Source organism: Amia ocellicauda, chromosome 7 (assembly GCF_036373705.1).
Source record: "Amia ocellicauda isolate fAmiCal2 chromosome 7, fAmiCal2.hap1, whole genome shotgun sequence".
NCBI classification, from domain to species: domain Eukaryota; kingdom Metazoa; phylum Chordata; class Actinopteri; order Amiiformes; family Amiidae; genus Amia; species Amia ocellicauda.
The window spans coordinates 4750907-4763858 of record NC_089856.1 but is presented as its reverse complement, the minus strand read 5'-3'; the positions used below and the strand labels follow the sequence as shown (position 1 = coordinate 4763858).

At 40.8% G+C, this 12952-nt stretch overlaps 2 protein-coding genes across 2 annotated transcripts in view; both read left to right on the top strand.

The window, feature by feature from the left end:
- Positions 1-2755, top strand: part of LOC136753799 (potassium channel subfamily T member 2-like) — a 53646-nt gene extending 50891 nt beyond the window's left edge. Inside the window, exons 20-21 of the mRNA XM_066710190.1 lie at positions 213-297; positions 811-2755. Coding sequence (XP_066566287.1) covers positions 213-297; positions 811-928 — 203 coding nt within the window. The 3' untranslated portion in view covers positions 929-2755. The remainder of the gene's footprint in view (positions 1-212; positions 298-810) is intronic.
- An 822-nt stretch (positions 2756-3577) lies between these two features.
- Positions 3578-7347, top strand: LOC136752603 (zinc-binding protein A33). Its single transcript, XM_066708082.1, has 6 exons — positions 3578-4142; positions 5130-5225; positions 5303-5533; positions 5648-5670; positions 5756-5874; positions 6633-7347. Exons 1-6 carry the CDS (start codon positions 3738-3740, stop codon positions 7163-7165), a joined length of 1407 nt encoding a protein of 468 aa, XP_066564179.1. The 5' UTR covers positions 3578-3737; the 3' UTR covers positions 7166-7347.
- Positions 7348-12952: the final 5605 nt, after the last annotated feature.

Below are 12952 nucleotides of genomic sequence, written 5' to 3'. Positions count from 1 at the left end.
AGTAGTTTCTTTTCCCACTATTACAAACAAGTAGGCGTTCACTTATCATGACAGTAGAAGCAATCAGAAGATGAATTTGGCCCTCAGTGTGACCACGATGTAACCAATAAGCATCTAACTCTATATTAAGTTCACTGAGAGGAAACTGAGGGGGAAAGTTAATGGTAATCAGTAACTCTCTGCTTTTCCAATTTCGTTTCTGTTCATTTCAGATGAGATGACTGATCAAAGCAACACGTTATCATACATCCTCATCAACCCCTCCCCAGACAGCAGGCTGGAGCTGAACGACGTGGTGTGAGTATCCCTTTTCCATTTTTGAATGCAGCGTCTTCACACACCAACATCTCAATCCCCTGACCACTATTCTTCAAATACATTAGTAGTTTTCTTTACACTCAGGAGTTCATTAAGTAGTTGGTGAGTGTGCTGTCACAACCTCTTTGAGTGGAATGAAAGCCTCATTGAGAGAAAATCTCATTATTTCAGTTGTTTTTGTTTTCAAAATATAGACTCCAGCAGACACTATTTAGAAAAATGAGTACCAGGCCTCATAAAACACTATAACATAGAAGATTATGTAAAGATACAAAGAGTCATACAGTAGTGCAGTTAAAGAAAAAAGTGTGGAGCAATACAATACAAAAATTAAAATCCAAATTGACCAATTAGCAAGAGTGATTCAATGGCACAAATGGCAGTGCATTTATACAGGCAGTCAGAAACAGGGGAGAAGATTGGCAGTAATATCATTAGCAGTCTGAGAAGTTCTTGCTCTACAATTACATTGTCTCTTTTGGTCTCGGGCAGGTATCTGATTCGACCGGACCCGCTGTCCCTCGTGTCCAGTGAAGGGGGCAGCAGGAAGGGCAGCATGGGGCGATGCGATGGGCACAAGTTTGACACCCGGGACAGTACCCACTTATGAGAAGAAGAAGAAAGAACGTGAGAGAAAATAAAACCCAACTCCTGGGAGATTGGGAAGAGACGGGCTGGAGTGACTTCAAGGGAGACAGGGAAAGCGAGAGACAAATGGAGCAAGAGATGACCACTGGAGAGAGGAAAATGGAGAAGGAGGATGGAGGGTGAGCAAGTTAATCTCGGTAGCTTAGTAGTGGGAAGAAGAATATCTCTGTACCAACGCTGGGCAGATTTGAATAATTCCATTATTATTTGATCTTTATTTATTTCCTTTTCATTGTACATATCATTTTTTAAGGGGCTGCCCAGTAGTTCTCCTGAAATGATCACTAGAATGTGTGCCTTGGTTGCCTTTGATTGGATTGAAGCACTGAGGTGTGGGGGGGAGGGGGGTAGAGGGAGGGACTAAAGATGAAGAAATATATCACTGCCATATATAGCAGAGCTGCCCAACAGATACTGTTGCCAAACGTGTTCTGGAGTTGCGGTGTGTACAGGGGACAGGACATTGTTATCTAGATCCATCAAGCTTCAACGTCACCTCTAACTGGATTCAAACACACGCCTGCCTGAAGCTATGATTGGATTGCCTGCTGCGATTTTCTAACACCATCTTCTGGAATGAGAAAAACAATGAAGCAACAATGACAAAATAAATGTCTTATCCTGTTTGAGGCTTTCTGGAGTTGAGATATGTGTGTGTGTGTGTGTGTGTGTGTGTGTGTGTGTGTGTGTGTGTGTGTGTGTGTGTGTGTGTGTGTGTGTGTAAAATGAAGTAAAGAAATTTGCCAATCATGATCCACCACAAGAGAAATGGTTAATTGCTGATTTAAATTAGAGCGGAACTCTGCTATACCGTATTTTACAGCTCACCCTGCCCATCTGAATAACTAGTGGAGAGACCCAAGGTTTTTACAAAAGCTTTCAATCAGAGACTAAAGATTGCCTTAATCTTGATTTATTTAAGCCACTTGTCACTTTGGTGTAGTAATGAGAAGCTGGTCAGGGATCAGCAGCTCTCTGGGACCAGGGTTGGAGACTTTCTCAGCCTAGATTATTTGATGCAATGGCTTACCTCTGTTTGGCTCTCAAATGGAGTTTTCTTGTTGGCCATGCTTGAGACCACAAACCATAGTTCAGCGATCATGCCATGGTCGTGGTTGAACAGGGACCAAACGGCAGTAACCTAGGACTGGGTCCAAGACATGCGTTGTTTTTCTTACAGTCAACCACGATCTGTTCTTGTCTGACTGTAATATCCAACTCTGCTCCTGGAGATCCCCATTCCAGCTAGTCTTACAGGTCACAGTAAGCAACAGATTTCTGTAGACTGGAAACAATAGCCTGGGATGAATCAATGAAGCCAGGGACTTTGGTCAATTTACACAAATTCTGGTCCTTGAAAATTTAAAGGATTCAAAATAATTGTTCCAAATATTCTCTGAATGACTGGACAAAAAAATCCTTCCTGCTTCATTGATCTCAATAGAAAGATACCAAGTCTTAATAAAGACTTTCAGGGTGACCTAGAAAAGCTGCTGCATTGGGTTGCTGAGCCCTGGTATACAATGATCCAGCCCTACACTGTTGAATGAGTGTGTTTATCTAGCACACATGATTTGAGCAAAAGGTATCCAGGCGTATAGCTGTTGATGCCGAGTCATGTGGGTTAAACCCTACAGAAATTGTGCCAAGAAAGAGAGAGGAACCAAGTGCTCTGTTGTATTGAGGAGAAAGGACTACCCTCTATAGTCTGGGAAAAGAAGCACTATGTATGTATGAAATTACACTGTGACAAAGCTGCATACTGTATTTACAATGAACTGACATCAACATATTTGAGAATAAAAAAATGTATATATATAAAAATGTGGTTTTGTTATTATTTTGGATTAGACATTCACTGAGATTTCTTAAGAATTATTAATCACTCATTCAGGTCTGGTATAGTTAAAACGAGTCTTTAAATAAAATGACACATTCTATCTAGGCAATTTTATTTTAACTGGGGAGGGGTGGTGGTGATTTTTTATGTCATTCTTCAGTCCTCCTGTCTGATCTCATACAGCCACACTCACACCCCACTGCACTCCTGATTGAATCCACAGCAATACAATCGACGCAGGACTGAAACTATTTGCTCAGTTTCAAAGTTACTCTTAGATATTCTCTCTGGTGACAAAGATATTTTTTTTCTGTCTCTCCTTTTGGCACTCATAATGTGCCCTGAGACACTATTATATGTATGCTGAACTGTACTTTTTATATCATAACCTGCTGGACAATTAAATTCGACTTCAAACAAAAGGTTTATTGATGAGTGGGGGGCTTTATTTAAGATGAAATATATTGGGGCTCCCATGTGGTCTCCTATACCAGGATAATCCAGGAATTAGAGCTGATTGAACTGTTTCAGTGGGTTTACTCCTGGATAAAAACTCGATATCAATATTATTTAAACTGTCTATGAAAGCAATAGACCTGCCACAGAAGAGCATTCCTCTCCAATGAGTCAATAGTGCAGTGGAAGGATGAGTCCCCTAGTGGGCACTGTAGCTCTCAACCTCAGCTGTGTCCAGCAGGAAAAGGAAATTATATATATATATATTTGAAGTTCTTGTGGGATTAGCCATAGATCTAAGTATGAGCAGTTTTCAGTGTTTAATGAAGATATTTAATAACATGTGAGAAACACAGTTAGACCTGCAGTGTCACAGGAAGTGCACTCAGCCTGCAAGTAAGTGAAAGTGAAATTAACTGAGAATGGGAACAGAAGCCATTACTGAGAGCAGGACAGGCTGGAGCTCTGTGGAGAAATGGCAGCAAGTCCTTCTGAAATGGAAGAGGAGCTCTCCTGTCCTGTGTGCTGTGACATCTACAAGGATCCTGTACTACTGACATGCAGCCACAGCTTCTGTAAAGCCTGTCTGGAGCAGCACTGGGTACAGAAGGGCTCTCGGGAATGTCCAGTGTGCAGGAGAAGGTCTTCTAAGGATCAGCCTCCCCTCAGCCTGGTTTTAAAGAATCTGTGTGAGTCCTTCTTAAAGGAGAGAAGTCAGAGACCCCCAGCAGGGAGTGCAGCGCTCTGCAGTCTGCACAGAGAGGCACTGAAGCTCTTCTGTCTGGAGGATCAAGAGTCTGTCTGCCTGGTCTGTCAGACATCAAGAAAACATAAAAATCACGAGTTCTGTCCCACAGAGGAAGCTGTACTAGATTGTAAGGTAAGAATACAGTATTAAAAATATGAATCCTATTCACAGGCTTAATGAACTGTCAGTCCTCTTACTGTGTGTCTGTGCAATAATCCACTGCTCTCAGAGCCCTGTATGGACCCCAGTAATGAAGCCTAACCAGGCACTGAGACACTCAATATAGTTTAGCACTTCAGATAAGATATTTTCAGGCCTCTTGACAATTCACAAGCAGAGGCGATTCAAGGGTATGTGGGGGCCCCAGATAAAATAATTCCTGAGAGTGATGCCACCGGGGGGGGGGGGTGTTGTGGCCGAGCTTTCTCCCATGAGAGCGCGGGGCCCCAGGCAATTGCCCAGGATGCCTACCCCCTTGCGACGCCCATGTTCACAAGTGCACCTGATGTACTTTTTCGTCTCAGGAATGTGACGTTTGTGCACTAAGATAATCCCATCTGTGTTTTATATTAAACAGACAGTTCAATCCCAGAATCCAGTTCAGATAGCTGGGTTAGTCAGGGAGCCACAGGCGCCACTGTAAAGTAAATTATCTGTGCTGTACGATTGATATAATTCAACTTAATAATCATCCACTCACATATTAAAGGTCCTGTGTGTCTGGAGTCTTTATTTGCCTGAATGGTACATCACAGCTTCCCTGCTCTCTCTCTGAGGGACAGTCCTGCCCAGGAGAGTCACACCCAGACAATGTTTTATTGATGTTTTATAATCTGGTTTATTAATGCAGTGTGTATGTATGGAGTTTCTACTTGTGTCACCAGTTAATGAAGTGACCTGTCTACATTTTTTTTCTATTTAATGACGTTAAGGAATTGTATAGTTTTCTTCATATCGGACAGTTAGGGGAGATGATAGAAATTATTGTCCTAACCTGACAGACATTCACTTGTGATGTGACATATTCATTAACAGGCAGATTCATTTTCACTGTTGGCAGTGAGGTCTGTTGTCAATGTGTTTCTCCAGTTCAGTGTGAACTCTGTCATTTCATTCCAGGAGGAACTCAAGACTGCACTGGAGCCCCTGCAGAAGAAGCTGAAAGCCTTTAATACATTTAAAACTACCTGTGATCAAACAGCAGAACACATTAAGGTAATCCTGCCATAATAAACCTGTCTAAAGATGACACACTGACATGATCTAAATGCTCTCAATGTTTTCCATTGCAGACCCAGGCCCAGCAGACAGAGAGGCAGATAAAGGACGAATTTGAGAAACTCCACCAGTTTCTACGAGATGAAGAGGCGGCCAGGATAGCTGCACTGAGGGAGGAAGAGGAGAAGAAGAGTGGCATGATGAAGAAGAAGCTTGAGAACTTGACCAGAGAGATATCATCCCTTTCAGAATCAATCAGAGCCCTAGAAGAGGAGATGGGAGCTGAAGACATATCATTCCTGCAGGTGAGGACTGTTTACTCTGTGAATGCAGACTGACATCACTGCTTCATCACATTCACACTCATGTCAGTGTTTGTGTGGAAATATTTAGTAACCGGTCATGTTGTTATTTTCCAGAACTACAAGAAGACAAAGAGCAGGTATGTGAACTCCAGCCCGTCTTCCTCTTTTCTATTGTATTGAATCCAGAGCCACAGCAGCCCTGACTCCTGAATATTATTGCAGAGCCCAGTGCGCAGTGCAGGATCCAGAGGGGGTTTCAGGAGCGCTGATAGATGTTGCCAAGCACCTGGGCTCTCTGAAGTACAGAGTGTGGGAGAAGATGCTGGGGATTGTTCACTACAGTGAGTACTGGGGGCAGGGCCACAAGGGGGAAGGAGGGATTTACAGACTTTTACAATACAGGAGCAACACTGAGCAGCATATTGCCAATTAAATGAACCCAACTAAAAACTAAAAAAGAACTAAAAAATATAAATAAATAAAGTAAACTCAACTCTATGAATTAACGTAGTGTTTTTAAATTTCCAAATGGCAGAAGCCTATTAAATTCCACTCATAATTCACTTTCAACTGATCAATGATTATTATGCTTTTTATCAGTAAAACGTGTCCTCGCCTGCCCTTTAAAAATAATACCATCGGCGGCACGCACCCCTTTAATTAACCAACATGGCGACGCACACAGACCAGACGTATAGGTGAACTCCTGTAACTGAAACACAAAGAAAATACAAGAAATAAATAGAAATCTGCATATTGTCATTGGTTGAGGACTGAACAAGATGTTACTGAAGTGAAACAGTGAGAGGAACTGAGCACAGCGCAGTGTCTGATGGTTATAAACGAGTCTCTGTTCAGGACGGATCCGTGATCAGCGACTCGCCTTCTGTATCTGGACAAGTTTCTGCACCAACAATGACTCTGCATTTTGACATGACAATCCCAGAAATTATTTTAATTTTAAATTCCATTCACATCACAAAGTGAGGATGTATTAATTGTATTTATTTAACTATCATTACAGTATATGTAAGATGCGTGTGAATGTGTCTGTGCAGCTCAGTGTTGGTTTCTAATCCTTTCTCTCTTTGTCTGTCAGCTCCTGTGACTCTGGACCCCAATACAGCAGACCCCCATCTCTCGCTGTCTGAGGATCTAACCAGTGTGAGAGTCAGAGCTGAGAGACAGCAGCTTCCTGACAACCCAGAGAGGTTTGATCGGTATTGTGTCCTGGGCTCTGAGGGGTTCAGCTCAGGAAGACACTGCTGGGATGTTGATGTGGGGGACGGATATTTCTGCTGGTTTGGTGTGAGCAAAGAGTCCAGCAACAGGAAAGGAGTCTTGACTGTGAGCCCAGCAGGAGGATTCTGGACTATATGTCTGTATAAAGAGCAATACACAGCACTGACCTCACCAGAGACAGCACTCAGTGTGAAGAGGAAACCCCAGAAGATCAGAGTGCAGCTGGACTATGACAGGGGGGAGGTGTCATTCTCTGACCCCAGGGACAGCACACCTCTCTACACCTTTAAAGACACTTTCACTGAGAGGCTGTTTCCAGTCTTCTGTCCTGGTGTTAACCCTGTTCCTGTGCGAATGTGCCCAGTGAAGGTGTCTCTCTCAGTGCAATAGCACAGTGTTGGGGTAAAGATCAGGCAGCGCTGCTGTGAAGAACACACTGAGTGGAGCTGAGACCCTGCTGGCCACTGCAGGCTGACAGGATGTGTGAGAGGAGGCCAGTCCAATGGAAACCTGAGACAATGAAAGAGTTACAATCAGTGACTTCATTATAGTTTATTACATTAAACTTGTTGTCACAGGGAACTGATTTTTTTATATATATATATATATATATATATATATATATATATATATATATATATATATATATATATATCCAGTTTTACACATTTTTGTTCATTTAAATTTAGAATGTGCTTATTAAAATAAATTGCTGATCATAAGATAAAGAATGGGGGGTATAAATATATATATATATATATATATATATATATATATATATATATATATATATATATATATTGCTGACACATATACTATATATACACTCACCTAAAGGATTATTAGGAACACCATACTAATACTGTGTTTGACCCCCTTTCGCCTTCAGAACTGCCTTAATTCTACGTGGCATTGATTCAACAAGGTGCTGAAAGCATTCTTTAGAAATGTTGGCCCATATTGATAGGATAGCATCTTGCAGTTGATGGAGATTTGTGGGATGCACATCCAGGGCACGAAGCTCCCGTTCCACCACATCCCAAAGATGCTCTATTGGGTTGAGATCTGGTGACTGTGGGGGCCAGTTTAGTACAGTGAACTCATTGTCATGTTCAAGAAACCAATTTGAAATGATTCGACCTTTGTGACATGGTGCATTATCCTGCTGGAAGTAGCCATCAGAGGATGGGTACATGGTGGTCATAAAGGGATGGACATGGTCAGAAACAATGCTCAGGTAGGCCGTGGCATTTAAACGATGCCCAATTGGCACTAAGCGGCCTAAAGTGTGCCAAGAAAACATCCCCCACACCATTACACCACCACCACCAGCCTGCACAGTGGTAACAAGGCATGATGGATCCATGTTCTCATTCTGTTTACGCCAAATTCTGACTCTACCATCTGAATGTCTCAACAGAAATCGAGACTCATCAGACCAGGCAACATTTTTCCAGTCTTCAACTGTCCAATTTTGGTGAGCTTGTGCAAATTGTAGCCTCTTTTTCCTATTTGTAGTGGAGATGAGTGGTACCCGGTGGGGTCTTCTGCTGTTGTAGCCCATCCGCCTCAAGGTTGTACGTGTTGTGGCTTCACAAATGCTTTGCTGCATACCTCGGTTGTAATGAGTGGTTATTTCAGTCAAAGTTGCTCTTCTATCAGCTTGAATCAGTCGGCCCATTCTCCTCTGACCTCTAGCATCAACAGGGCATTTTCGCCCACAGGACTGCTGCATACTGGATGTTTTTCCCTTTTCACACCATTCTTTGTAAACCCTAGAAATGGTTGTGCGTGAAAATCCCAGTAACTGAGCAGATTGTGAAATACTCAGACCGGCCCGTCTGGCACCAACAACCATGCCACGCTCAAAATTGCTTAAATCACCTTTCTCTCCCATTCAGACATTCAGTTTGGAGTTCAGGAGATTGTCTTGACCAGGACCACACCCCTAAATGCATTGAAGCAACTGCCATGTGATTGGTTGATTAGAAAATTGCATTAATGAGAAATTGAACAGGTGTTCCTAATAATCCTTTAGGTGAGTGTATATATATATATGTGTCAGCAATGAATAAGGATTTTAAAATGTAAAAAAAAAAATGCAACTTACAGCTCTTTCTACCTTCATTAGAATGTTATGTATACATTTGAAAAAGTTTTATTTCTGAAACTAATAATTTATATATTTTTATTATAAGTCATGATTTCTAGTATCAAAAATGTCATACCTGATAAAAATGATAGATTTGCAAATAATTTTACCTTATTTTTTGGGGTTGAGTGGGTTATAGGTATTCATAGTTTAATCTCAACACACATTCAGCCCATAAAAAAAAATCATTTCACGAATTTGGGCTTTTCTATTGACACCGGCACATTTTTTAGTCACCCAAAACAGGTAAATACTGAAAAATGCCTGGAAATGTCTGAAAATGCTATGTAGTAAAAATTATATGATTATTGTTGTATCCTTAACTCAAGGATGTACTTAAAAACTGAGAGCGAGAGTCACTAGATGTTTTATTTTTTTTAATGAATAGTAAATAATCAGAAGTGAGCAGTCACTTTGATGTATTACAGTTCCACTCAATGCATAGGCTATTTGATAAAACAGTAGCAGTAAAACATTTTAAGATTTAAAAACATTAACTTAATCATTTTCTGCACATTAACTATTTTTTAGGTTATACAGTAAACATATGCTATTTAAAAAAAAAAGTAAACCTTAACAACAATGTAACTCATGAAACGAAGTCAATTCAATTAAATGTATTAAAATTTTAACAGCTTAAAAAGTATATTGAAAGTTTTGATATCATAACATTTTAAATATATAGGAATTATGCTATTTTTGAACTTGGATTTATATATTCTTTTAAAACTTGCAAATGGCTTCATGGCATCAACATAAATTAAAACAAAACAATAATGACCATGTTGCGACCTCGCTTGTTATTTAAGGACATCCACACATACTACTTTTGCATTAAAACTACAGAAATAATGTTATAAATATGTTGTGTTGTTAATACACAATGTATATAATAATGGCAATTGTAAATGTGATGCCTACACACTTAAAAATACTCCTGAAAACATTACCATTATAAGCAAGTCACGCCAGATAATGAGTGACATTGATGGATAACAGAAAGTGATCCTTTTCCAGTATGACAAAATTTTAAATACTCATGAAAGATACTCCTATCAGTGAATAAAAAATAATAAAAAAATGTAATATGCTTGGGACACCAAAATCGTGTTGGGACATGTCATTGACCCACATATACTTGTGTCTCTCACTGGTTTTGAGGATTGTAGTGGCGTATGTTGCTCTACTTTTTGGAATAAGGGGTTTTAACCAGTCTCTCTCTGTATACGTGTATATTTATGTGTGTGTGTGTGCTCTGAGGGAGATGTGATTGAAGGTCAAAACCTCAGCTTTGCTGTCCAATGAAAATAACATCCTGTCTCTGAGTTTTTGCACACATTGTCTCTGTTTATTGCTCTATTTAATGTATTGTGTGGACTATAAACTCTACTCATGAGGTAACTGTTCTCACTAGAAACCAGACCTTGTTATTAAATGTGAATGTTTGTATATTTGGCTGTTGTGTCATTTCAATGCAGTTTGAGGTGATTATGTGACTGTAGGGTCCCAGATTAAGATCATTACTCTAGTGTACAGGAGGGGAAGTTGTGGTGTCAGTCCATTTGTGTAGGATATCAGACCTGAAAATATGTAGACTAAGATTGTTTCTTCTGTTAAAACTCTAGTCAGTAGTGGAGCAATTCACTTCAATGTTTAGGATTGCTTGTGTAGCATGGAGGATGAAACTGCAAGAATGGCTAAGAATCAGTTGACAGGTTAAAAACACTGAAGACTTGAATCTCAATCGCTGTTCATGATTTACAAACCAACCTGCAACTTAAATGCTCAGCACAGGATCCTTTATTGGGCCTATCTTGAACTATATTTGCGTGTTATGGAATGATGAAAGAAAGACAATAAGGGTGTTTTCACAATTGGTTCATTTCAGTCGTTTTAATTAACTTAAACTAGCAAAAAGTACCACGCATATGAGAACGCTCCAATCAAACTCAGACCCATCGAAAGTGAACTGAACTCAGACCATCTCAAGCATCAAGAGTTATTCCATAACCATTACAGGCACGAAAATGCTCAGACGAGTTTAACTATAAAGATAATGCATAGATATCACCACAGCAATTCAACAATATATAAACGAAACTCTGAGACAAACATATTCCTGTCTTATTCCATCACTGTACTCAACATAATAAGCTGCAGAACCACTAAGTGTCATGGCACACTTATTCCACTAGGAGCAGCACATGTTTCACAGCTCTTTCTGAGAAACACGGTCAACTGGAATGGGCTGATCTGGGCTGAACCTGTCAGTGTACATTTACAATGGGGACTATAAATAACATACACATACTTACTGTCTCTCAACTATTCTTCCTTCATTCTTCTTACTCTGAAAAAATATCAAAAAGCAATAATGATAATATTAATTGACTTACTGACTTATTTACGTATTTCTAAGCAAAATCCTTTACCCAGAGTGCCTTACAGTTGTGACACTGTATAGACATTTCAGGATCATCATACAGGAAAATACAGTATGCGTTTTTTGTCAGAACTGCATTAAAATGAATTAAGAGCAAGTACAGCATACAGTGCCAGTGTGTTTGGGGGCAGATCAAAGTAAAAGCAGAAATATGCTCATAGTCACATCAGTGCTGTGTGCAGTGGGGTCAGAGCAGCAGAATGACCAACAGCACAGATACAGATACAGCTAAAGAAGAAGACGTACAGATATAATAGGAGCAACAGCAGAGCATCATGGTGGGGAGCAGGTAAGTGGGAGAGGAAATGTGCATTAAAGGTTGAGGGACAAATTGTCCAGAAGGGAAGGGTTGAGGTAATACAGGGGGGGTGAACATCTATCACTATAGACTTCTGTGAAGCTGCTCAATGAAATCTAAAGCAGCAGACAGAGCTGCACACAATCTGAGGGTGAGAGAGCCTCTGCTGCAGAAGAGAGGAGAGACACAGGAGCTTCAGAGTCCTGAGGGCATTTACACCAGTCAGAGATGCTGCCAATCTCAGCCACAGAAGGACGGAGTTGCTGTGAGTCAGTGGACGCTGACTGAGGGACCAAGATAACTCCAGCCTGATAATGACAAGAACTGGGATGTGTGTCAGGAGTCCACAAATCAGTTCAAACTACATTTTAAAACATTACAAATGTGCAGTAATTCAATCAGTACAATATACAATAAACATGCATTGGCTCTCAAAAGTATTCACCCCCCTTGGACTTTTCCACATTTGATTGTGTTACAACATGAAATCAGAATGGATTTAATCAGGAGTTTTTGCCACTGATCAACACAGAACATGTGGAGGGGTTTAAAATAAATAAGAAAAATAAAATGCAACAATATTACCATGAGCTTGCATCGCCCGATTGCAGTTTCCAGAGTGTCCTTTTGATTTAAAGTCATTATAAAGTGCCTCTGCTTCATCATCAGATCAGATATAATTGAGAATCACCCATGACTTAACAATCAGATGTGAGCATAGAGGCAAGTGGGGAGAGCAGAAGTAATGGTGGAGAACACCGAGCTGAACTATGAGCTAAGTGCTTGTTATGCTAACCTTCTTGATTTCAGAACAGCGCCCCCAGAGGCTTTCAGGCAACGGGCAGGAGCTTTCCAGCTGCTCAGCAGGTGAGTACCCAACATGGCACACACATCCACATAGAGAGATAGAGAGACTACCAGCTTCATCAGCCATCCCACTCACTCCGGCATGGATTCAGCCCACAGGGTGTCGATACATCTATTGGGGAAAGGAACTCTGTAGTCAGTCTGACAGGGTGCCTACTGCACACGGACTCAAACTCAAATCTCACACTGTTCCTGATATCACGACTGATGTGATTGTTTTGCTTGTCTTGGCTGCTTGCATGTTAGTTTCGTTTTTGAAAAGAAAACAGGAGGAAAAAGAAAGGTCTACAGATACAGCTTGTATCTGGGGAATGTGAAAGTGGGTCTCTAGTGTGTGTGTGGGCCCAGGCCAGCCCGTAGAGAGAGAATCACCCAGCCAAGGTTTGCGGGTGGGCTTAAAGGGGCCTGCCGGAGATT